The 26,427-nt window shown below is 40.2% G+C and overlaps 1 protein-coding gene across 19 annotated transcripts in view; it reads right to left on the reverse strand.

The window, feature by feature from the left end:
• LOC131159661 (uncharacterized) overlaps positions 1–20,032 on the reverse strand; it is a 100,956-nt gene extending 80,924 nt beyond the window's left edge. For 7 of the 19 annotated variants that reach the window (XM_058114752.1, XM_058114785.1, XM_058114776.1 and 4 more), the window contains exons 1-5: positions 19,711–20,002; positions 13,793–13,902; positions 13,483–13,614; positions 13,323–13,396; positions 13,119–13,224 (exon numbers count right to left, since the gene is read on the reverse strand). In XM_058114752.1, the coding sequence (XP_057970735.1) occupies positions 13,119–13,224; positions 13,323–13,396; positions 13,483–13,614; positions 13,793–13,902; positions 19,711–19,876 (588 nt within the window). In that variant the 5' untranslated portion in view covers positions 19,877–20,002. Of the gene's footprint in view, positions 1–13,118; positions 13,225–13,322; positions 13,397–13,482; positions 13,615–13,792; positions 13,903–19,710 lie in introns of all 19 variants that reach the window. The other 12 variants (XM_058114865.1, XM_058114872.1, XM_058114847.1 and 9 more) reach the window with 6 other exon arrangements.
• Between the last annotated feature and the right edge of the window lie 6,395 nt (positions 20,033–26,427).

A 26,427-nucleotide genomic window follows, 5' to 3' on the forward strand; every position in this document is an offset into this window, starting at 1 on the left:
CTCCATTGTTTTGAAAGGGTTTCAAGCTTTTGATTAATATGGGGAAGAGTGGTATCGCAACAATTAATGTGCCTGCTAAGCATGTTAGGGAGTTATCATTGGAGGTAGGGTGTGTTGAACTGGAGTGGTCGTTGCCCTATCTAGGGGTTCCTTTGGGGGGTAATCCTAGATCAATTAGCTTTTGGGATCCACTGGTGGAGAGAGTGTCTAAGCATTTATATGGGTAAGGGAGCTCTTTTTTCTTTGGGAAGCAGGATTACTCTAATTCAAGCTTGTCTTTCTAGTATCCCATTTGTATTTTCTTTCTACTTTCAAAATTGTAGCAAGAGTTGCTAGCAAGATTGAGAGAATTATGAGATTTTCTCTAGTCAAGGGTAGGAGGCTTTAGGGACCATTTGGTGAGATGGGAGGTGGTTTGCAACTCTAAATGGGAGGGGGAGGGCAATTTGGGTATTGGAAATTTGGTGTTTACAAACACAACTCTCTTTGCTTTGGTGGTTCTCGCTTAAGGATACTTACTTGTGGCATAAAGTAAAGCGAGTTTGGAAATGATGAAAATGGGTGGGATATTAATTTGGGTTCTAGATGTTCTTCATAAAGTCCATGGAAAGCTATTTCTCATATTTACCCTCTCTTTATTCCTTATACTAAATTTGTGTTCAGTAAGGGTTGTAATATCACTTTTTGCAAAGACTTTTGGTTGTGAAATGTTGTTTTTTTCCACCTTTTTCCTCGCCTACTTCCTTTGAGCTCAAGGCAAAATGATCCCATCTCTTCTTTTAGTGTAGATCCGGATGGTCCTTTACCTTTTTGAGATTTTCATTTTAGGAGATCCTTGAATGATAAGGAAACAGAAGAGTTATCCTCATTGTTGGTCTTTTTGAGTAATTGTCGGGTATCCTCAAAAGTTGATAATTGATCCTAGTCATTGGATCTCCCAGGGGTTTATTCCTGCAAATCTTGTTTGTGACTTCTTGGTAAGAGCCAATTTTCCTTTCCACTTTACAAAACTATTTGGAAGGCCAAAGTCTCCCCAGAGAATCAAAGCTTTTCTTTGGTTGGTTGTGCTTAAAAGGATAAACGCTAATAGATTGTTGCAGATTAGGAGGCCTTTAAAGGCTCTCTCCAAATATTTGTGTGCTTTGTTTTAAGGGCAAAAGACACTGAACTCCTTGGAGGTTTGACAAAATTCCATTGACCTCCCCTAAGGTTTCAAAAATTCTAAGGAACTCCCTGAAGTTTGCCAAAAAGACACAAACCTCCCCTTGTGTTTTGAAAAAAGATAAGTCTTTTGAGGGGAGGTTTTTGAATTTTGGGCAAACCTCAAGGGAGGTTTGTGACATTTTTGAAACCTCAGGGAAGGTCAATGGAATTTTTTTAAACCTCAGAAAAGGTCCATGTCTTTTTGCCAAACCTCAGGGAAGGTGAGTGTGTTTTGCCCTTGTTTTTTAATAGCTCAAAATCTGCTCTATATCTTTTCTTGCATTGTGCTTTTGCATGGAAGATTTAGAACAAGCTATTCAATTATTTTGGAGAAAGTTGGGTTTGTCCAGGGACAATGGAGGAGTTTTTATCTTTTGTTGGGTTTGGTAGAAAGAAGGAAGGATTAGCCCTATGGAATTGTTCTTTATTTGCAGTATTTTGGGGTTTGTAGAAGGAAAGTACCAGTGATATTTTCAAGGAAGAAAGACTTTTGTTGGGTGTGGGAGAAGATTCATTATTTGGCTTCTCTCTGGTGTGTGGGTGATGAAAACTTCAAGGGAATGTGCTTTTCAGATATTTAGCACGTTTGGCATTCTCTAATGACTTCTTAGGAAATGCTGATTTCTTGTACTGTTTTCGCTAAGGAGATGCCTCTTCTCCTAATTCTATATTTTTAATCTAATGAATTTCTTTTTCTATAAAAAATATGTTATTTGGTTATATACCTTTCCCATTTTTCATCTTTTTTTTAATGTAAACTTAACTTCATTAATTCTAATTTTGCAATAAATCTCATTTTTTTAGCCTTTTCTTCATTTGTTAATTCTAAGTTTAAGCCCTCTACTTGGTTTTCATTAAATATCCTATAAAAGTAACTTTGTCATCTTCTTTTACATCTTCTTCCTTAACCAAGACAATATCATACTCTTTATACATTTTACATTACCTAAGTCCTTGTCCTTTCTTTCTCTAGCTCTAGCAAGTTTAAATATGTCGCTTTCCATTTCTCTTGTATCTAATCTAGCAAGTAAATTATTATATGTTCTATGCTTAGCTTCACTAGTGGCCTTTTTTGCATCTTTTCTCGTCTTTTTATACTTTTTAAAGTTTTCCATATTTTTACATCTTTGTCATGTTTTATACCAAAGTCTTTTTGTCTTTAGAGTTTTTCTAACATCTGGATCTCATTACCAACTTTCTTTACTATCCGAGAATCTTCTTCTTGATTCACCTAAAATCTATTTTACTATCTTTTAAATAGAGCAAGCAATCTTACTCCGAAGAGTGCTTGCGCCTACACTATCCCTTATTGTCCAATCACCATTTTGATCATTTTATCTTTAAATTTTATCATATTTTCTCCCTTTACGTTCCACAACCTAGTTCTCTTGCATTGATTTATATTACTCTTTATCTTCAAATTTTTAATACATATATCCAACAATAAAACTCTACATATAGTTAATTTTTCTCCTAGGCTAACTTTACAATCCTTACTTAATAAACTGTAAGAACCCGAATTTGTATTGTCTGGGTTAAGTATGTGAAGAGGGGTGAAAAAAGGGGAATTCTGCAAACTTCGTCAACGAGGCAATAATTCGTCGACGAAGGTAGTGGATTTCTCGTCGACGAAATTCAAAACCTTGTCGACAAGAAAAAGCCGAGAGGCGGAAAATTGGAAATATCAAGCTTCATCGACGAAGCCTCCGATTGCTCGACGAAATGCCGGATTTTTCGTCGACGAAGACACCTTTTCGTCGACGAAATCCCTCAGGTCAAAGGTCTATAAAAGGATATTTTGGGGTTGCTTAGCTCCTAAGTTTTGGATTTCTCTCTCTCTCTCTCTCTCTCTCTCTCTCTCTTCGATTTCTTCGCCGTTTGTCGCCGGATTCACAAATCCACAGTTCCTGCGAGGATCAGTGAAGGATTCTCTACGTTTCTACTGGATCGGAATCTCGTTCCGAAGGATTTTGGGTTTCGGGCCAAAATCGAGGTAAGGTTCGGTTTTCATTTCTGATTTAGTATATGTGTAGTAGTACGGATTGTAAGCATGTACTATACTGTGGTTTGTAGGTTTTGGAGTCTCGGTTTATAGTTTTGAGGACCGTAGAGTTCGTAGTTGGATTTCGAGTTAAGGTAAGGGGATTCTGTTTATATCAATCCATTTTTAAAATCAGGATCGGTAAGCTTGTAGGCTACGATCGTACGTATGTTTTGACTACTTATTTGGGGAAATCTAAAGAGTAAAAATGCGAGATTTTCGGGTTACAGTTTTTCGGGAAAATTGGGGATTTTGGGTATCATCTCTATTTTGTTTGGAAAACCGTTTGTCTTGTTTAAACTGTATTATTGAGGTGACCATAATCCATATTTGCATAAACTGTATACTTGGAATTGTAAACGATATGATTTGCCGTAAACCAAATAAGTGTGGTACGTATGAATGTATGTATGTTGTTCCAGATATTTGTGAAAAGCTATGTGGCGGTCTATTACTATACGCTGAAATGTATAGGGACGTGAGTTCCCAAAATGATTCCAGGTTTTGAGAAATCGGCTAGTGGCGGCTAATTACCGTACGCCGAGAGTGGCTGGCTCTATACCATGGTGTGAAATATCACCAATATGGTTCGGCTGGTCACCGAAGGTGTGATCTACACCGTATGTTGCAATGGATTCACAGTGGGCCTAGGTCGACACAGCGTAGTTGTCACATGGCAATGTAATCGGGATGAGACTAGGTGACCTTGTGTAGTTGCGTATGTACCAATGGATTCACTATTAGGCCTGAGTCGTAGATCTTCGTAGTTGCATGTGTAGAAACGTAACCGCTGTGAGACTAGGTGACCTTGTGTAGTTGCGTATTTGGCAATGGATTCACCATTGGGCCTTGATCGTCGCAGCGTAGTTGCGTATGTAGCAATGTAATCGCTGTGAGACGAGGTGACCTGGTGTAGTTGCGAACTAGTGTGACGACACTGACCGTATGTATGTATGTATGTATGTATTTGGGTATCGTATGAACTGAAATGGGTTTTTGTGAAAATATTGGAACTGTATGGAAATGTATGGAACTGTTTTGAAACTGTACGAATTGTTTCAAACTGTATCGTATGTATAGTGTTATGACGTATGTAAAATAACATTGATATGCCACACACTGATATAACCTGTTTTCTCCCTTACTGAGAGGTGTCTCACCCCGAATATATACAAATGTTTTTCAGGTCCTTCGGGTAGTCGAAACTAGCATCCTAGCATCCGGAAGCGAGGGGTGTCGTTTAGCTACTAGTGCCTGATAGGTATGAGTTTTTGTAAACAGGTTGTCGTGATGGATTTTGTAGACGCCCGTAGTGTGTATGGCATTCATAGGGATGGTTACCCTAGTATGTATAGACTCTGGTATGATATTTTTATATGTATGAAAGACCGTATTCCGTTGCGTATACTGATGAGTATGGATGTTCAGGTGTATGTTTATAGGGCAACCGTTCACCCCACGAGGTCGGACCCTCTTTGTATGTTGTATCATGTATGTTTTAATTGATACAGAGACAGGTTAGGTTCCTAAATTCACCCTCGGGTCCCATTTCCGGGTTCGGGACGTGACAGCTTGGTATCACAACTAACCAGATTGTTAGGTCTTGTAGACTTGGTTAGAAGTATTGATGTGTACATACCAGAGTATAGGATGTAGGAAATGGGTAGTGTTGGTCGAGGGTTGTTCTGTTGCTAGATCGGGAGGTGTCGGCGGTATTCCGTGTTTTTCCTGGAATGACGATTCCAGTAAAGGCAGGACAGACCATTGATAGACTCGTGTCGGTGTGACGGGACAGGCTTAGACCTGTGAGAGTAATAGTTGACATAATTAGGTCTATGATTGTGTTAACTGTGTACGATATAGGAATTCTAACAGATTCCTATTCTGTTTCAGTATGGAGCCCAAGGATAATAACTTGGAGAGTGGCTCCGAGGAGACGGCGAGCGACGAGTCTCCTTCTGTGTCTCGTGGTTTGGCGAGACAAGTGATTCGAGAAATTAGACGAAATGTTAGGAGACGCGAGAGCTCTCCTACTGATGCGGGGTGTACCATTGAGAGGTTCACACGCATGCACCCTCTGACATTTACGGGAGGACCTGATCTGATAGTGGCGGAGGACTGGATTGAGAAGGCCGAAAGGATTTTGGGAGTCCTCCACTGCACTGAGAAGCAGAAGGTCTTGTACGCTACCTTCCAGTTGACTGGGGAGGCAGGGCGATGGTGGACAATGGTGAGTCGGCTTGAGAGGCAGAGAGCTGGTCCATCTGATATGACGTGAAGCCGCTTCAAGGAGGTATTCTTCAAGAGATACTTTCCAGTCTCCACCCGGGATGCGAAGGCTGATGAGTTTTCGGGCCTGACGCAGGGAAATTTGACGGTACAGAGGTATGCTTCCAGATACATCGAGTTATCTCAATTTGCATCGTATTTGGTTCCGAATGAGCACAAGAAGGCGCGGAGGTTTGAGAAGGGTCTGAGGAAAGATATTCGCCGTCTTGTGGGGATGCTGCAAATCCGTGAGTTCTCTGTTTTGGTGGATAAAGCCACCATAGTTGAGACCGACCTTCGGGGAGATGAGGTAGCAGGTTCAGGGAAAGAGGCCAGTGTCTTCTGGTCCTCAGACTGGCCCTCGACAGGGTCAGTGGAAGAAGAAGAAGAACTACAGCTCTGGTTATCGGCAGAACATCGAACGGCCGAATGCTCAGGGGGATCCATCCTCCGCACCATGCGCCAAATGCCATAAATGGCATGATGGCGAATGCCGGTCATTCTGGGGTGTCTGCTACAACTGTGGCGAGACAAGCCACATGGCGAAGAGTTGTCAGGAACAGAGGAAGATTATGCCTGCACAGAGTCAGAACCGTGGGAGTAATCAGATGCCTCGAGGGAACTACCAGACGACCATGGCTCCGGCGAGGGTATATTCACTTACTCCTGCAGATGCGGAACACGCTGGGAATGTGCTGACAGGTATCATGTTGTTGCTTTCAAATAAAGTTGTTGTGTTATTTGATTCAGGGGCAACCCATTCGTTCATATCTGCTAGATTTGTGAAATTGTGTGGGGTTGAAACCCAACTTTTGGAGGAATGTTTGGTTGTAACTACGCCGACGGGGAGTGTAACGATTTGAAGTAAAATGTTAGGAAACTGCCCAGTTGTGATTCAGGAGAGACTGTTGCCGGCAAATCTTGTAGTATACGACATGTCAGGTTTTGATGTCATACTGAGAATGGATTGGTTGTTTTCCAGCTATGCAGTGATTGATTGTCGAAAGAAGGTGGTAGTGTTCCGACCTCCTGGGAAGCAGGAATTTGAGTTCGCCGGATCGTGTGTACATTCTACGCCACAGATTCTATCAGCTTTACAGGCGAGGAGGTTACTCTTGGATGGTTGTCAGGGGTACCTAGCTTGTGTGAAGGAACCGCCACGGGATGAGTTGAGACTCGAGGACATTCGGGTGGTCAACGAGTTCCCGGATGTGTTTCCAAATGATTTACCCGGTTTACCTCCAGATCGTGAGGTGGAGTTTGCGATTGAGTTGCTGTCTACCAAGGCACCGATCTCTAAAACTTCGTACCAGATGGCTCCAGCAAAACTTCGGGAGTTGAAGGAGCAGTTGCAGGAATTACTGGATAGGGGATTCATTCGACCTAGTGTTTCACCCTAGGGAGCTCCAGTACTGTTTGTGAAGAAGAAGGACGGGTTGATGCGTATGTGCATTGATTACCGTGAGATGAACAAAGTGACGGTGAAGAACCGTTACCCTTTGCCTCGTATAGATGATCTTTTTGACCAGTTGCAAGGGACGCAAGTCTTTTCGAAGATCGACTTGCGGTCAGGATATCATCAGGTGAGGGATAGAGCAGAGGATGTAGCGAAGACTGCTTTCCGAACCAGATATGGCCACTATGAATTCTTGGTTATGCCATTTGGGTAACCAATACTCCGGCAGTGTCCATGGATCTGATGAACAGGGTTTTCCATGAGTACCTAGATCGATTTGTAGTGGTATTCATCGACGACATTCTGGTATACTCGAGAAGTAAGGAAGAGCATGTAGAACATTTGAGGTTAGTATTACAGATTCTGCGGAAGAAGAAGCTATGTGCTAAGCTAAAGAAGTGTGAATTCTGGTTGAATCAGGTCGCGTTCTTAGGCCATGTGGTGTCTGAGGGCGGCATTTCTGTTGATCCTAGTAAGATTGAAGTTGTGGTCGACTGGGCTAGACCGAAGAGTGTGCAGGAGGTTCGGAGTTTTTTGGGACTAGCGGGTTACTATCGTCAGTTCGTGGAGGGTTTCTCTAAATTGTCTGGACCTCTGACATGGTTGACTAAGAAGGGGGTGAGGTATGACTGGACTAGTGATTGCGAGTAGTGCTTTCTCGAGTTGAAGCACCAATAGGTTACTGCTCCAGTATTGACCATTCCTTCAGGAGATGGGAGTTTTGTGATTTATAGCGACGCGTCCTTGAAGGGTTTGGGATGTGTGCTTATGCAACAGGGTAAGGTGGTAGCTTATGCTTCTCGGCAACTGAAAGAGTATGAGAAGAATTACCCTATGCATGATCTGGAATTGGCTGCTGTAGTTTATGCCTTAAAGATCTGGCGACACTACCTGTACGGTGTTCAGTGTGAAATTTTCACTGACCACAAAAGTCTCAGGTACTTTTTCACGCAGAAGGAGCTGAATATGAGGCAGAGGCGGTGGCTAGAATTGATTAAGGACTACGATTGTACGATCAGCTATCACCCAGGAAAGGCTAATGTGGTAGCAGATGCGTTGAGTCAGAAGTCAGAACATGCAGCAGTAAGTGCAGTTGTAGCTTAGCATCATGTTAGGCGAGATCTGGAAAGCCTTGGCGTAGAGTTGGTGTCTGGTGATCATCAGGCTTTCATTGCTAGCTTGGTGATTCAACCGACCTTGTTTGAGCGTATTAAAGCTACGCAGGCTAGTGATGCGGAGTTAGCTGAGATTGTGAAGAAAGTGCAGCAGGGTTTGGCTGCGGACTTAAACATCTCTGACAAAGGTGTGTTGAGGTTTGGGATTAGACTGTATGTTCCAAGCGACGATGAGATCAGAGGGACGATTCTGGAAGATGCACATCGTTCTTTGTATACAGTACATCTGGGTAGTACAAAGATGTATCGAGATTTGCGCGAGTCCTTTTGGTGGAGTGGTATGAAGAGGGATATTGCCCGGTGTGGAGCAATGTCTGACGTGTCAGCAAGTGAAAGCTGAACAACAGAGACCGGCAGGGCCGTTGCAGCTTTTGCCTATTCCGGTATGGAAATGGGAGCATATCTCCATGAACTTTGTTACCGGATTATCGACAGCGCTTCACAAGCAGAATGCTATTTGGGTAATTGTGGACAGGTTGACGAAATCTACTCACTTTGTACCGATGAAGGTTAGCTACCCTTTGAGTAGGCTAGCGGACCTGTATGTGCATGAAATAGTGAGAATGCATGGAGTACCGGTGTCCATTGTTTCAGATTGTAATCCAAGGTTTACTTCTCGATTTTGGAAGAACTTACAGGAAGCGTGGGGACGAAACTTACTTTCAGTACAGCGTTCCACCCCCAGACTGATGGACAGTCGGAGAGAACGATACAGATCTTGGAAGATATGTTACGGGCTTGTGTATTGGACTTTGGTGGTAGTTGGATTCAGTTTTTGCCACTAGTGGAGTTTGCCTATAACAACAGCTTCCAGGCTAGTATAGGGATGGCACCGTTCGAGGCTTTGTATAGTCGGAGGTGTCGATCTCCTTTGTATTAGGATAAGGTCGGTGAACATCAGGTTTTAGGACCTGAACTCATGCAGCAGGCATCTGAGAAGGTAGGTTTGATCCGGGAGAGGATTAAATCGACTCAGAGTCGGCAAAAGAGTTATGCGAATGTTCGCCGCCGTGAGTTGGAGTTCGAGGTGGGGGGTAAGGTATTCCTTACAATCGCTCCGATGAAAGGAGTTATGAGATTCGGAAGGAAGGGCAAGTTAAGCCAGAGGTATATTGGACCATTCGAGGTACTTGAGCGAGTGGGTCCGGTAGCCTACAGAGTTGCACTAACCCCAGCACTCTCAAGGGTCCACGATGTATTTCATGTATCCATGTTGAGAAGGTACGTGTTGGATCCGTCGCATGTTATCAGTTACGAGTCTTTGGGACTTGTGGATACTTTAGCGTATGAGGAGATACCTGTTCAGGTTCTGGACCATAAAGTTCAGAAGCTTCGTACCAAAGAGATACCGTTAGTGAAGGTATTGTGGCGGAACCACGAAGTTGAGGAAGCTTCTTGAGAACTAGAGGCGGAAATACACCGGAAATATCCACAGTTGTTTGAGTAGTATTCAGATAGCAGGGTGGTATGAGTATGTATGTAATCCTCTGTTATCGTATTGTGTTAGTGGTTAGTCTCTGGGAGAGTCCTGTTGTATTATAAGCTCCCGAGATTGTGTATGTATGTGACCACGGTATTCCTCCGCCATAAGTGAGGGCATGTATGTATGTATTGAAACAGGGCTGCGTATAAATGGCCGCCGTATTCTCTAAAGGATGTATGTATGTATTGCGACGGGGCTACGTATAAATGGCCGCCGTATTCTCTAGAGGATGTATGTATGTATTGTGACGGGGCTGCGTATAAATGGCTGCCATGTTCTCTAGAGTATGTATGCATGTATGTACGTATATATGGCGACGGGGCTGCGTATAAATGGCCGCCGTATCCTCTAGAGTGAGTATGTATGTATCATAGAGGAACTGCGTATAGGTAGTCACCGTTTCATCTCAGAGTATGTATGTATGAGTAGTATGAAAGTATTCGTAATGAGAGATTGCAAATTTCGATGACGAAATTTTTGTAAGAAAGGAAGATTGTAAGAACCCGAATTTGTATTGTGCGGGTTAAGTATGTGAAGAGGGGTGAAAAAAGGGGAATTCTGCAGACTTCGTCGACGAGGCAATAATTCGTCGACAAAGGTTGTGGATTTCTCGTCAACGAAATTCAAAACCTCATCGACGAGAAAAAGCCGAGAGGCGGAAAATTGGAAATATCAGGCTTCATCGACGAAGCCTCCGATTGCTCGACGAAATGCCGGATTTTTCGTCGACGAAGACACCTTTTCGTCGACGAAATCCCTCGGGTCAAAGGTCTACAAAAGGATATTTTGGGGTTGCTTAGCTCCTAAGTTTTGAATTTCTCTCTCTCTCTCTCTAGATTTCGAAGCTCTCTCTCTCTCTCTTCGATTCCTTCGCCGTTTGTCGCCGGATTCACAAATCCACAGTTACTGCGAGGATCAGTGAAGGATTCTCTACGTTTCTACTAGATCGAAATCTCGTTTCGAAGGATTTCGGGTTTCGAGCCAAAATCGAGGTAAGGTTCGGTTTTCATTTCTGATTCAGTATATGTGTAGTAGTACGGATTGTAAGCATGTACTATACTGTGGTTTGTAGGTTTTGGAGTCTCGGTTCATAGTTTTGAGGACCGTAGAGTTCGTAGTTGGATTTCGAGTTAAGGTAAGGGGATTCTGTTTATATCAATCCATTTTTAAAATCAGGATCGGTAAGCTTGTAGGCTACGATCGTACGTATGTTTTGACTACTTATTTGGGGAAATCTATCAGGTAAAAATACGGGATTTTCAGGTTACAGTTTTTCGGGAAAATTGGGGATTTCGGGTATCATCTCTATTTTGTTTGGAAAACCGTTTGTCTTGTTTAAATTGTATTATTGAGGTGACCATAATCCATATTTGCATAAACTGTATACTTGGAATTGTAAACGATATGATTTGCCGTAAACCAAATAAGTGTGGTACGTATGAATGTATGTATGTTGTTCCAGATATTTGTGAAACAGCTATATGGCGGTTTATTACTGTACGCTAAAATATATAGGGACGTGAGTTCCCAAAATGATTCCAGGTTTTGTGAAATCGGCTAGTGGCGGCTAATTACCGTACGCCGAGAGTGGCTGGCTCTATATCCAGGATGTGAAATATCACCAGTATGGTTCGGCTGGTCACCGAAGGTGTGATCTACACCGTATGTTGCAATGGATTCACAGTAGGCCTAGGTCGATGCAGCGTAGTTGTCTCATGGCAATGTAATCGGGGTGAGACTAGGTGACCTTGTGTAGTTGCGTATGTAGCAATGGACTCACTATTGGGCCTGAGTCGTAATCTTCGTAGTTGCATGTGTAGAAACGTAACCGCTGTGAGACTAGGTGACCTTGTGTAGTTGCGTATTTGGCAATGGATTCACCATTGGGCCTTGATCGTCGCAGCGTAGTTGCGTATGTAGCAATGTAATCGCTGTGAGACGAGGTGACCTGGTGTAGTTGCGAACTAGTGTGACGACACTGACCGTATGTATGTATGTACGTATGTATTTGGGTATCGTATGAACTGAAATGGGTTTTTGTGAAAATATTGGAAATGTATGGAACTGTTTTGAAACTGTACGAATTGTTTCAAACTGTATCGTATGTATAGTGTTATGACGTATGTAAAATAACACTGGTATGCCACACACTGATATAACCTGTTTTCTCCCTTACTGAGAGGTGTCTCACCCCGAATATATACAAATGTTTTTCAGGTCCTTCAGGTAGCCGAAACTAGCATCCTAGCATCCGGAAGCGAGGGGTGTCGTTTAGCTACTACTAGTGCCTAATAGGCATGAGTTTTTGTAAATGGGTTGTCGTGATGGATTTTGTAGATGCCCGTAGTGTGTATGGCATTCATAGGGATGGTTACCCTAGTATGTATAGACTCTGGTATGATATTTTTATATGTATGAAAGACCGTATTCCGCTGTGTATACTGATGAGTATGGATGTTCAGGTGTATGTTTATAGGGCAACCGTTCACCCCACGGGGTCGGACCCTCTTTGTATGTTGTATCATGTATGTTTTAATTGATACAAAGACAGGTTAGGTTCCTAAATTCACCCCCGGGTCCCATTTCCGGGTTCGGGGCGTGACATAAACGATCTACCCTACTAATTAAGAAAAGATCTATTTGACTTTTATTTTGTCCAATCTTGAAGGTTAATTAAGTGTTCTTCTCTCTTCTTTAAGCAAGTATTCATTGTAACAAAATCATACGACATGGCAAAGAGTAAGAACATATCCCTAAACTCATTTTTATCTCCATATACATGTCCTCCATGTATTCTAGCATAATCTTTATAACCTTTTCCAATGTGACCATTCTATGCATATTTTCTAAGTTCCTTATATCTCTTGCATAATAATATCCATATCTTCCTTAAATTGTCCCTTAAGATTTTCTACTAAGTCTATTTGAGGAGCATAAGCACTAATGACATTTATTATATCTTGACCTAAGAATATCTTGATTTTTATGATTCTGTCATCATATACTCTTTTGACATCTACAACATTGTCTTTTAAGTTTCTATCTACAATGATTCCTACCCCATTCTTATGTTTTTCTTTTCTAGTATACCAAAGTTTGAATCCTCATTTTTCAATTTCTCTAGCATAGCTGGTCTTACAAGCAGCAGGCATTGCCCCTAACAGTTCCCCAATTTAGTCACCACCCAAGGAATAAGGAAACCAGACTGTACCCTCTATGAAACCGTATTCTAACATTTATCTAACAAGCAATCTCATATGCTTAAGCTGAAAAATCACTTCTTTTTTTTTTCATAAATACCAAGAAGCGTTCAAATTAAGTTTAATAAAATCCAGTGGCTTGAATCTGATCAAAGGAAATCGTTCTTTAGAAACAAATAGCTGCAGCCTTGTCAAAGCATAATTAGATTTCAAATGGTTCCGCTCAGAAACCTTCCTGAACAAATTGAGAAAAGCACATACTTTACTTATTATTCAGAGATAGTATTAATACCTGCAAAATAATATCCCCAATCTTTTCCCTAGCAATCCCTGTACCAAGAATTGCGCCAAGAAAATCACCATGGGAACAAGGTTGAAACACAAAGTTCCCTGTGATACTGGAAAGAGCATCCACTTAACCCATATATATTAGATGTTCCATTAACCTACACCATTGAAGCCACTAAAATCAGAAAATGGTAGAGATCACACTCACATCAATCCTGCAACAATATCTGGAGCACTCATCAATGCTTCTGGGTGTCCAACAGAAAGACGACAACGCTCAGCCTAGACAATATTGAAGATATATCTGCAGATTAGAAAACATAATTTAAGCCTTAACAGAAACTTGCTGCATAATTGTTTAGTTTGACCTGTGGGTATCCTCCTTGAGCTAGGGCTTTGACATCAGACAATTTTTCCAGAACAAGCAAAGACTCCTTAAGCACAGGTGGAGTAAGAAAATCTGTATGGAATACTTCTCTTCTGGATGATGCTCGTTTTGCCTATAGGGAGTGCAGAAAAATGATTGAATAATTAAACACCAATCATTTTCAATTAATAACATAAAAACAGCCTTCATCTTCAGTTCAAACAGTCCATATAATTATGATAAAAGAAATACTTCATCAAAGGCAACAGTGTGAGGGCACGGTGATATCCATAGTCAATTAGTGGAAATACCATGTCAAGAATAAGCTTCACATCTTCAACGGTATTTTTGTCCGCCAGTCCCCTAAGTAAAACATCATTATCCCCCTTTATAGCTTGCACCAATTGACATATTCCTGAAGCTAAGTTGCGTCAGATTCTTAATAAATGAATAGCATAACTCAAAAACAAAGCATATTTTAAACATATCAGTTTGTAGAACTGTTGACTGTCAAGGAATTTAAACCTTTTTGCTGCAAAATGTTCATAGCAAGTGGAAACCACTAGTGCTGCTACCGAACAAAATCAGTGGGAAGTCATCTGTTCCACCTATTTCTTCCATTACAAAAATTAATCTTGTTGAGAACCCATGAGTTCTCAACAACTTGTTATAGAATTAGAATATTAGACTTGTAAAACATTGGTTGTTATTTGTGAGAGAATTGATAGGCAGAGTATTCTGAAAATATTTGTATTTCTGTATTTGTTTCGTGTAGCATACATAGCAATTTATACTAATGTAATTACAACTGATTTCCTACTTTAACGTTGAACAATTCAAACTCCTACAGATATACAAATTCAGTTACTCAGGATCGTATCTCCTCATTGTTGTCCTCCTGATTTGCTGCTATGATTTGTTATCCTCCTGATTCTCAGCCTTGACTTCAGCTACAATTACTTGATCCTCTACACGCCCCCTCAATCAGGAGGGTAGATCACGAACATTCAGATTGTTTTGCACTTGTTTGAATTTTATTGGTGGTAATGGTTTGGTAACAGCATCGGCCAACTAATCTCTACTGGAAATGAATTGAACCACCAATTGTTTGCTGCGAACTTGATCTCTAACAAAGTGAAAATCTATTTCGATGTGTTTTAATCTTGCATGAAACACAGGATTGGAGGTGAGCTAAGTTGCTCCAATATTGCCACACCATAGGATTGGAGCTTGTCGTAGAGGAAAACCAAGTTCAGATAAAACTGATTTGATCCATGTAATTTCGGCTGCTGTATTTTCTAGCGCCTTGTATTCAGCCTCAGTACTGCAGCAAGCTACCGTAGGCTGCCGTTTGCAACTCCAGGAGACCAAGTTGGATCCCATATATATGCAATAAGCACCCATTGATCGTCGATCATCCCTATCAGCTGCCCAGTCTGAGTCAGAATATGCCTGCAATCTGAAATCCGTAGCTTTGGTGATTAGTAAACCTGTAGAAATTGAATGTTCAAGATAGCGCAATATTCGCTTGACTGCAAACCAGTGGGAATCAAGAGGCCTATGCATGAATTTACTGACTTTGTGTACAGCAAATGCTAAACCAGGCCTTATAAATGCAAGATATTGCATGCTGCCGACAATACTTCGATAGAGACTTGCATCCTCAAAAGGTTTTCCATCTGTAGAATTGAGGTGACAATTAGAGGCCATAGGACTGCTGCAAGGTTTGGCCTTATCCATGTTGCTCTGTTTAAGCAAGTCAGCAATATACTCGCGCTGAGTTAGATAAAGGCCATCAGAACTCTGCAGTGCCTCTACACCAAGGAAGAAATTCAGAGAACCAAAATCTTTGACAGCAAATGTTTCCTTTAAGCAATTTATCACTCTGCTGATTGCAGCTGAACTTGAACCCATTATCAAGATATCGTCAACATAAATGAGAATATAAACAATAGTTGTTGTTCTAAAAACAAAAAGTGATCTATCAGCTTTACTTTCATGGAAATCTAAGGACTTGAGCTTGTCTGAAAGTTTAGAGAACCAAGCTCTTGGGGCTTGCCGCAAACCATAGAGCAATTTATGTAACTTACAGACATGATTTGGATATTGTGGATGAATATAACCCTGTGGTTGAGACATGAATACTTCTTCTTGCAAATCACCATGCAAAAATGCATTTTGCACATCCAGTTGCTTTATAGGCTAATTATAAGAAATTGCAATGGAAAGCACTAACTGAATAGTTGCATGTTTGATGACTGGACTAAAGGTCTCATAGAAGTTGATTCCTTCTTGTTGGTGGAATCCTTTGGCGACTAGTCAAGCTTTGTAACGCTCAACAGTCCCATCTGCTTTCTTTTTAACTTTGTAGACCCAACGAAATCTCACAATGTTGGCTTCAGCTGAAGGTGAAACCAAAGACCAAGTGCCATTTTGCAGCAAAGCAGAAAAATCTTTATTCATTGCTTCTCGCTAGTGAGCAAACTTTGATGCCTGAGTATAAGACGTAGGTTCCATGGCTATATTACTACTTCCTGCTAACAATGCTTGAGGTAGTGGATACCGAATACAGCCATCACTTGGTTGCCAAGGTTTATGAATGTTAATCTTTGATCTTGTTGTCATAGAATGACTGTTTGTTACTCTGCTGGGAGAGGCAGGTATCAACTGTGAAGCAGGCAGTGTGTTAACAGGTTGGGCTGGAATAATAGCAGACTGGAATTCTGCAGTAAACATATCATGTAGATGTGTATTTGATCTGTTCCTGCAGGCAGAGACGAACAAGGTGCAAATTGTGTGCTCATGGAAATATAATTATTCTGCAAATCTCTCAAACTCATAGATTTTGAAACATTGATTTGACGTGGAAGAGAAACGGAATGTGATGACTGCTCAGTAGGGAAGCTGGGATTGGTGTCTTTGATGTAAAGAAGAAGTGTTTCATCAAATATGACATGTATGGAAACATAAACCTTACCAGTAGAAAGATCGAGGCACTTATACCCTTGATGACAAAGACTATAACCAATGAATATGCATATTTTTGAGCGAAAATTGACGTTATTTTTATTGTAAGGTCTCAAGTTAGGCCAGCATGAACAGCCAAAAACACGCATAAAAGAATGGTCCAGCACACAGTGATAAAGAGTTTCATAACGTGATCTTTGCTTTAAAACTGGTGTGGGAAGCCTGTTTATAACATACGCAGAAGTTTGAAAGGCATCTTCTCAGTAAAGCTTTGATAAATTCGAGTGTACCAACATGCTTAAACCAACTTCGACAATCAATGTTTACGCTCAATTGAACCGTTTTGTTGATGAGGGCAAGCTAGTTGATGATTAATTCCAGTGTTTTTAAAATAAGTGTTCAAGTGCCAAAATTCACCACCCCAGTCAGAATAGATGGCTTTTATTTTTCTTTCAAAATGTTTTTCAACATATGCTTGATACAAAAGAAAAATTTGTTCGACATCTGACTTGAGTTTAATAGGGAATAACCAAAGAAACTTGGAATAATCGTCTAAAAAACTTACATTATATTTGGCACCAGTGATAGAAACCATAGATTTGGGTCCCCATACATCACTGAAAATTAAATCCAAAGGTTTGGAAGAAACTAACGCAGAAGATTGAAAAGGTAAGTCATGACTCTTAGCCATTTGACATTCAGGGCACACAGAGTGCATCTTATTTTTCTCTACTGGAAAGGAAATGCTGGAAAGAACTTTGTTGACGACAGGAGCTGAGGTGTGTCCAAGTCTACGATGCCACACATGAAGAGAGACACGAACATTGGAAAAGGCTTGAGGGAGACTCGATTTGGTGGAGAACCGATAGAGGCCATCACTAAGATGTCCTTGATGAAGGACCTTCCCCGAGTAGTCCTTCACAATAAAGAAATGGGCATGAAACTCAAAATAAACACTATTATCAACACAAAATTGCTGCAAAAATATTAAATTCTTTTGAATCTCAGGGACAAGAAGGACTTGGTTAAGAATAAAGGTAGAAGTAGCCGTTGAAAATTTAGAGGATCCAGTTTTAGAGATTTGCAAACCTTGACCATTTCCCACTTGAATATATCTAAACCATTGTAGTCATCATTCGTTAGGCTCATATTAGCTACATCATTGGTAAGATGATGGGTTGCACTTGCATCAGCGTGCCTCTAAGTCTCCCAATTGCCATTACTCACAGCTACCATAGCCTGCTTGGGTGCTGGTTTTGGAGTCCTCATAAGAAAGATCAAATCTATGATAACATTTTCGAGCAGAATGTCCTGGTTTACCAAAAACCTAGCAAATAAGAGGAGACTGATCATTGCTTCGGTCAGCATAATTGAAGCCACCACACCCCCTTCCTCAAGGACCATAGCGTCCACTTCACGCAAAAGACTAGCATTGATGTTGAGCAACATTTGCAGATGCTTGCTGGACTATAAGAGCAAGTTGGTGTCGAGAAAAACGAGCTTCCATGGTCAGTAATAGAGAATAAATTTCTTCAAGTGTCACAGTGTCAATGCGGGCAGAGATGGAGGCCACGAAGCTGTCATATTCATGGCCTAACCCTGCAAGCACGTAAGTGATAATATCGTCACAAGTCATAGGTTGTCCTGCAATGGCTAACTTGTCTATAAGTCTCTTGATGAAGAGAAAATACTTTGTGGCAGATTGGCTGCCCTTAGTTGCAGTGGCCAATTGTGAGCGTATTTAAACAATTAACGCATGAGATCTGGAAGAGAAAGTTTCATCGAGAGCACGCCAAACAGCGTTGGATGTTGTATAGTTGACTACCTAAGCAAGCACCCCTTCAGTGAGGGAGGACATGAGCGTGCTAAGAATGAGGTTGTCCTGACGCACCCACTCAGTGTAAGCAGGATTTAGTATTTTAGAAATAACCCTAGTTTCAGAGTTAGAGACAGAAATGGTTTTGCTTGGTTTTGTTGTGGTACCATCAATGTACCTAAAGAGATCCTAACCTATGAAATAAGGCACCATTTGTGCTTTCCAAAGAAGATAATAGTCTTGAATAAGTTTGACAATAACAACATTAGAGATGGAGATAATAGAGGGATGGTTGGGAACTTGAGTTTCAGTAATAGTGGAGGAGGAAGGAGATGAGGAATACATAGGTAGACGTTGGTCTTTTCACGGCTCGAATGATACCATGTGAGAAAATTGATAGGCAGAGTATTATGAAAATATTTGTATTTCTGTATTTGTTTCGTGTAGCATACATAGCAATTTATACTAATGTAATTACAACTAATTTCCCACTTTTACGTTGAACAATTCAAACTCCTACAACTATACAAATACAGTTACTCAGGATCGTATCTCCTCATTGTTATCCTCCTTATTTGCTGCTATGATTTGTTATCCTCTTGATTTGCTGCTATGATTTGTTATCCTCCTGATTTGCTGCTATGATTTGTTATCCTCCTGATTTGCTGCTATGATTTGTTATCCTCCTGATTTTCTTCCTTGACTTCAGCTACAATTACTTGATCCTCTACACTATTATGGTTGGCGATTCGACACAATTGATTTTTTCATATTATTCAATGCACAAGAGAGATCCCCTAATATGGGTGTCTTTTGGACGGGGGCCAATATGACTCTAGTATGCCCCAGTACACAAGGCCTGAAAGAGGTCTGAGAGGAGGGATGTTTGGAACTCTCCCCGACATTGCATGGGCAAATTGCTGAATATAACTATCACGTCATGTTCTATTGGGAAATAGCAAATGCCAACTCAAACTACTCGCCAAATTTTTCAATTCTATACTTTAGTATATAATGTTCCAACTCCATGTTACTAATCATTGGTGTTTAGTATAATGTTCCAACTCCATGTTACTAATCATTGGTCAAATGAACTTGCATTAGACAGCTACAACTTCGTTTGCATAATCAACCGAGATTGCTCCTAAGCGATTCAAAGTAATTGATAATATTTTTCCCCCAATCAAAACATCGTTAGACAGGTTCACATATAAACTCCAACATACTATTTGAGAAAAATCTGCCCATGATACTAATTTCAACGGGCACAAAATCTAACCCAATTTCACTGTTCAAAACGATTTTAATACACCACAAGCACAAGGTTGGCCAAATGGGTACCTGAGATTATGCAAAATTGCTGAAATTAAACTCAAATGCGAGCATATTAAGTGTAATCCACAGGATTTCATGCTGAAAAATGAATGACCCAGAGACGCATTCTACCTGAAGAAATGGAAGGAGTTATGACAGGAGCAAAACGGAAGGTTCCGTAGCAAGACAGCTTGTGGGGGTAGCTGTAAAGAGATGCACGAGCATGAACTGCTCTTCTTAAGACTGCTGGTGCTGCGAAGCTTGTGGCCGCCATGCTCAGTGCGCGTACTGCGCCCATGGGGCGTTCGCTGCAACAACACCGGCAACTGGAAATTGCCAAATTGGTGACGGTCGCTACTTGCGCCTAAACGTAGAGGCCCGGTTCATCGGCTCAGGGATGGGCTGGACTGAACCGAACCGGTTTCTGGGTGCCCACAGCCAAGCCCTATGCTCTGTGTGGTAAAATTGAAAAATTAAAACCTACTTATTATCGAATGACCCACATAAGATTTAGTTAGTTAATAACAATAAATCTAAATTTAAATAATTTATTAAGAAATTTTAAAATATAAGATAATAGAATTTAAGATATTTGAAAATCATAATAGATTGAAGAATTTTCAAAATTTAAAACTCTCTAATTATATAATATTAAAATTACTAAAATAATGTAAAACTCGCATTATTAAAATTAACTTCAAAATATATATATAATTATGTGAACACTTCTCGAGTGTTATTTTTCATGACTAGAGAATTTAGAAAAAGAAAAAAGAAAAAGAATATGACACTTAAAATAAGTGGTATTTTGACACTTACTTTTATTATAGGATCCTATAAAATTATTCTTAAACATGTTTTAAATTACAAATATTAATATTTTTAATTAACAATTTTATTAATAATTATCTATAATTAAAATTTAAATGTTTTCTAGTTAAAATAGTATAAGATTATTATTTTTAATTAATAATAATCTTATTATTAATGTATATTTATAACATAGAATTTTTAAATACTGAAATTTGAATTAAAAAAAATCCTACGTACCAATAACCAGACCCAAGTACCTGACCCGAACTCTAAAACCTAAATACCCATATCCATATTCAGATCTGGGTTCAATTGTCTATATCCAAACATCCATACCTAACCTGGGTCCAAATTTGACCTAAATCTAAGCTCAAGTTCACCCATTGACCTAAACTCGTTAGACTTAAAACCTAAGAACCCAATACCTTAGGGCCCAATTGGGCTCAAACCATTACCAAACAACAAGCCCACTTGGGCTTAACTCAAAATTCACTTACTTGACTGGCCCACTTCCAAATTGAGCCCCATTGTGCTAGGCCCAATTAGTCAAGCCTCATTTAAATAAGTTCAAGCCCAATTCTCTACAAACCAATACCCAAAGCCCAAAGCCTAATTTAGTTCGTCCCATTTAAGCCTAATCTAACTTAAATCCAAAACCAAATTCTAACCTGTTGACCTGACCTTATTGGTTACGCCTGGTTTTGTATATGACAAATACTCATTGTATCTAATGAGTGTTTGAGTTTTTGTGCAGGAACTAAGACTGTTAAGATAAAGGTGTACACAACGCAAGTAAAGCCTGAAAACCAATTTATAATTCAGCATTGTAATATATTTAATTGGTCTGTAATAGTAAGTAGGTATTTGGTTTGTAATAAGCTCACACACATCACATGTATGATTTACTACGTAAGCTCAAACAAACCATGAATGAGAAAAGACCTTAGGGTGTACCCTTCGGTCGACCGACACCGGACTTTTTCGGTGTCTTCAAATTGGACCTCAAGTGACCCTAGGACACACACATTTACACATATGTTTATTAGGCACTTGAATAGGGCTTGTATGTTTCGAAACGGGACTGAAATGCACACATGGTGCACTTTCGGTCGACCAGCCAAGCCAGTTCATTTTGGCCTGGTCGACCGAAACCAAGCCTGGGTCAACAATTGACTAGGGGTGAGCATAATTCGGTGAAAATCGAATTAACCGAATTAACCGGCCGAAATTGGTCGGTTCGGTTCGGGTAAAAAACTTGGTTCAGTTGGTTCGGTTGGGATTTTACAAAAATTCGGTTAATCGGTTTCGATTCGGTTAACAACCAAAAATAATTCGGTTAACCGATTAACCGAATTATTAATTAATTAAATTTTAAGTATAAATTATGAATATAATTGTTTTTTATTATGAACATGGATATACCTTATGAAAATTAATGTTGTCGTCGAAGGGGATGACAACGCCGACAATAAATTTTTTCAGAGAAATTTTTTTCATTTTTTTATTTTCAATGTTTCAATAATAACAAAAACATCGCCTTTTTTTTTTTTTATTTCCACTTGATTTGCGAAGACCTAGAATAAATAAATAAATAAAATTTATTGCACCTCAAAATAAATAAGCCTATGTGATAGAGTAAATGCATCAACACAATTATTAAAATAAATTAGTTATGAAATTTTTATTTAATGTATAATTGAATAAATTCGGTTAAAATCGATTAACCGAATTACCCGAATTGGTAATTCGGTCGGGTTCGGTTCGATGTGATTCAATAATTCGTTCGGTTCGGTTAACAACATTATTTAACCGAATTTTTTGGTTAATTCGGTTAATTACCTTAATTTGGCCGAACCAACCGTTTGCTCACCCCTACAGTTGACCAAGGCCCTAGTCGACCAAACCAGGTAGTTCAAAAGGCCTTGATCGACCGAAAACCCCTGGGGTCAAAAGTTTGACCATCGAGTCGACTAACCCTTTTTGTACTCCAACTACTTGGTTGACCAGAGGGTCCTCGGGAGAAATCCCAGCGATCTGGTCGACCGAACCAGGCAGTTCAAAATGTTTTGATCGACCAAACCTCAAAAAATTGAGAAATCGCCCTCTTTTGGTCAACCGAGCCTTCAGTTCAAAAGTCCCCTGGTCGACCGAAGCATATGAGACTTGGTCGACTGAACTTGTTCTAGTCGACTGGACCTCTCGGGTTGCCCTGATTTTTTGCTGCAGTTAATATTTTTTAAACAAGGTTAAAATGTTTTAAACGTCATTAAACTTCCCTAAGAATACCCAATAGGTCCCCAACGGTCATATTTTCTCCTATGCCTATGTATATAAGGTCATTTGAGAAAATTAGTAATGGATTAACCACTTTGATTATGGGAGAATTCTCTGAAAACCTAAAATCCTATACTACTCATTTTTTTACTCAAATCACTCATACTTGCCTTCTATTATTTCCTACATCATTTGTAAGTTGATTGAGTGTTTTGCTTAAATAGGTTTGCTCTCCTTGTGTTACTTGTTTGACGCGATTTTCTTGAGAGCCAAACCTAAGGATTCTTAGGGGGCTTTTGCTAATAAGCCTATCCTAAGAAGACTTTGTTTGATCTTCTAAGCTTGCACCTTTATTGCAAGATCTTGAGAAGATTGTATTTGTTTTTGGTTGCAAAAACTTTTCAAACACTTCCAAATATCTATTGCGCTTTTATCTTGTAAAATATTTGAAGAGATATTTGTTTGTGTGATAGTGGTCTTTGTTGCAATATTCACTCACTCATATATTATTTGTTGAAAGCAAAGATTACACATTCATTGCAAACCAAGCAAATACTCCATTGATACTTGCATGCTTGAGACAGCCTGCTAATTGAAATCCTTGAGACTTGACATCTTTGTGTGAACTTATTGGCTGAATATCTTGTGATACAAAAGTTGCTTGTTTGACACTCTCACGTACGCATTACACTGATAGAAAATACTTTCGAGAGTTGAACCATCTAGACCACATTGAGCTTACGTATTGAATTATATTGTGGTGTATGTTATTGCGCGCATTTGGGTACATATCTGCTTTACATGAAAGCACAATCACTGTACTATCTGATTATATACACATTTGTTGTATATCTAAGCAAGGGCCTGAAGAGGGAGACTAGCCCTGGAATAGTCCCGGATTGGCTTAGACCCGGTTAGGAAAGTTAGGTGTATCGTCCTGTTAAGGCGTGTAGGTTGAGGTCAGCCCCGCTAATTGACCTAGATAAGGTTGAGGTCAGTCCTGTGTTAATTTGACCTGGTTGTAAACGGTGCCACTCCACCCTTTAGTGAGCTATTAGTGGAATCCTCTGGCTTGCGAGCTAGAGGCGGGGACGTAGGCATAGTTGGCCAAATCCTGATAACATATCGTGTGCCTTGTTTATATTTATGTTCTTTATATTTACCGCACATGTATGTTTTGGTGTGAATGATGCGTTTGATTTAATTTCCGCATCATTTTTATCTACGCATTTGGAATCGCATAAAAAGATCCTAGGTCTGTGTAATACTGATTGTACAATTAGTTGAACCTAGGAAGAAAGTTTAAAATTCCAATTCAAACCCCCCCTCCTCTCGGGAATACACCTTTTCTAACATAACCAACCCTCAACCCAAATATAATGGACCCATTGACCCAAGCCCATTCAGACTTAACCAGTCTAGCCCACCAATTTACTCATGCTCCAAACCCAGTTTAATATGTCATAACCCTAGTCAACCTTAGCTCTTGTTTGGACTCCAAGAAAATCTACAAAAACGGCCAACCAATTCTCAAAACAATTTTAAAAAAAAATTTAAAAAAAAAAACTAATTTGTAGAAATTTTGGTAAAAGATTTAAAACTCTATTTTATAGATTCGTAAATAAAAATACAAAACTAGAAAAGAAAAACAAAATGCAAAGAAAAAGAAGTTGAAAAATAAAATGAAGAGTAGAAAGAGAAAGGGAGGGAGGGAGGGGGGGGAGAGAGAGAGAGATGTGAAAGAGAGAGGGTGAGATATGTGAGAAGAAAAGAGAGAGCGTAAAACAGAGAGAGAGAGAGACAAAGAGAGAGATCAATGAAGAGAGAGAGAAGTGAGATCAAAGAAGAAGACTGAAAGAGAGTTAAGAGAAAAAAAGAGGTTCGAAGAGGAGAGAGAGAGAGAAGTGAGATTGAAGAGAGAGAGAGAGAGAGATGCGGGAAGTGAAAGAGAACAAGGAAATTAGGGAGAAAGATGTGTGTGTGTGTGTGTGTGTGTGTGTGTGAAAGAGAGAGAGAGAGAGAGAGAGAGAGAGAGAGAGAGGGAGTTGTGTGTAGAGAGAAGAGATATGGGTGAGAGAGAGTAACGGAGAAGAGAGAGAAAGAGATTCAAGAGAATTTGGAGGAAGGAAAAGAAAAAGAAAATAAAAGAAAAGAAAAAAAGAACCTATATACAGAATTTTTAAACAAAAAAAAATGGGACAGGTGTCATCATACTAACAGTGATCGTGACGCTGCCATGAGCACGACTTTTGGGGCGACGTGTCGCAATCCTAACCATCCAATGTCACACCCCGAACCCGAAAATAGGACCTGGGGGTGAAAATATAATCTAAAATGTCCCTATATCTGATAAAACATTCAAAGATACAGTACAATGGATGAGGGTCCAACCCCGTGGGGTTCCCAGGCATTGTAAACACATCTAATCACAATCATATATGTAGCGGAAAAAGGTCATTCTATAACAATATATACAGTACTATACCAAAGTCTATACAAGAACAGAACATGGCTCTATCAAAACGTACAAACGGATGCCCAAATACATCTCAAAATGGCAACCCACCAAAAATACAGTTCTAGCACTTACCCAAGTGTTAAACGCAGTACACCGGCCACTACGCTCCCTACACCAGGATGCTAGTTTCGGTTACTCGAAGGACCTGTAAAAAATGTACGTATAGTAGGGGTGAGACACCTCTCAGTAAGGAAGAACACGGGTTATATCGGTGTGTGGCATTTGAGTGTTATCATGATGCAACATACACGCAGTTAAATGCAGTCTAGTACTAATTCACACAGTGCATACACGCACCCATATACATACACATGATCAGCAATCCCGGTGTCGTCACACCCTTCGGCCCAAAGCCAGCCCACGACATATGGTGTTGACTCGTAGCCAACCCGCGAAGACGGTGCCACCGGCACATGGCCAATCCCCGACTCCCATGGCATCGTACCAGCGCATAACTGGTGAATCCACACCCTTCAGCCTGATCTACCGGAATAGGCTCACGCCCTCGGATATAGAGCCGGACACTTTTGCCCACATGACAGGCGGTAAATACACGCCCTCGGATATAGAGCCGGACACCTTAGTACCTGGAATTATTTCGGAACCGCGTTCCTACTAACATTTCAACACATCACACACACATGCATGCTCATATAACCAAACAAACCACACCCATTTGGTAATCTAAATCATGGTTTTCCAAACAAATACAGTTTAAACAAGTCAAGGTACGGTCATCCCAATATCACAGTATAAATCAACATATACCCGCAGTTTTCAACAAAACCAAAGATGCAGCCCGTCACTCCCTTTTCCCAAAATTGTAATAATGAAAAACCCATAATTTTTCTCATTAGATCCCCCCAAATGAGTAGCCAAAACACACACAGGACCGTGGACCACAGTTCCACCGAGTCCGATTTCAAAAATAACCAATATAAACATAATTCCCCTTACCTTTTCCCCGAATAAAAAATCTCGAACCCCAAGGCCCCTAAACAGCGAACCGAGTTTCAAAACCTACAAATCACAGTACAAAATATGTTCACAAGACAGTTTCCTACAAAACTACGGGATCATAAATGAAAACTGAGCCTTACCTCGATTTTTCGCCAAAACCCGAAAATCTCCGAAACGAGATTCCGATCCATAGAAATTGTAGAAAATCCTTCCACGATCCTCGTGGTAACTTCAGATTTCCGATTCCATCAACGATCGGTGAAGAAATCTAGAGAGAGAGAGTG

Source organism: Malania oleifera, chromosome 1 (genome assembly GCF_029873635.1).
Source record: "Malania oleifera isolate guangnan ecotype guangnan chromosome 1, ASM2987363v1, whole genome shotgun sequence".
Classification (NCBI taxonomy): Eukaryota; Viridiplantae; Streptophyta; class Magnoliopsida; order Santalales; family Ximeniaceae; genus Malania; species Malania oleifera.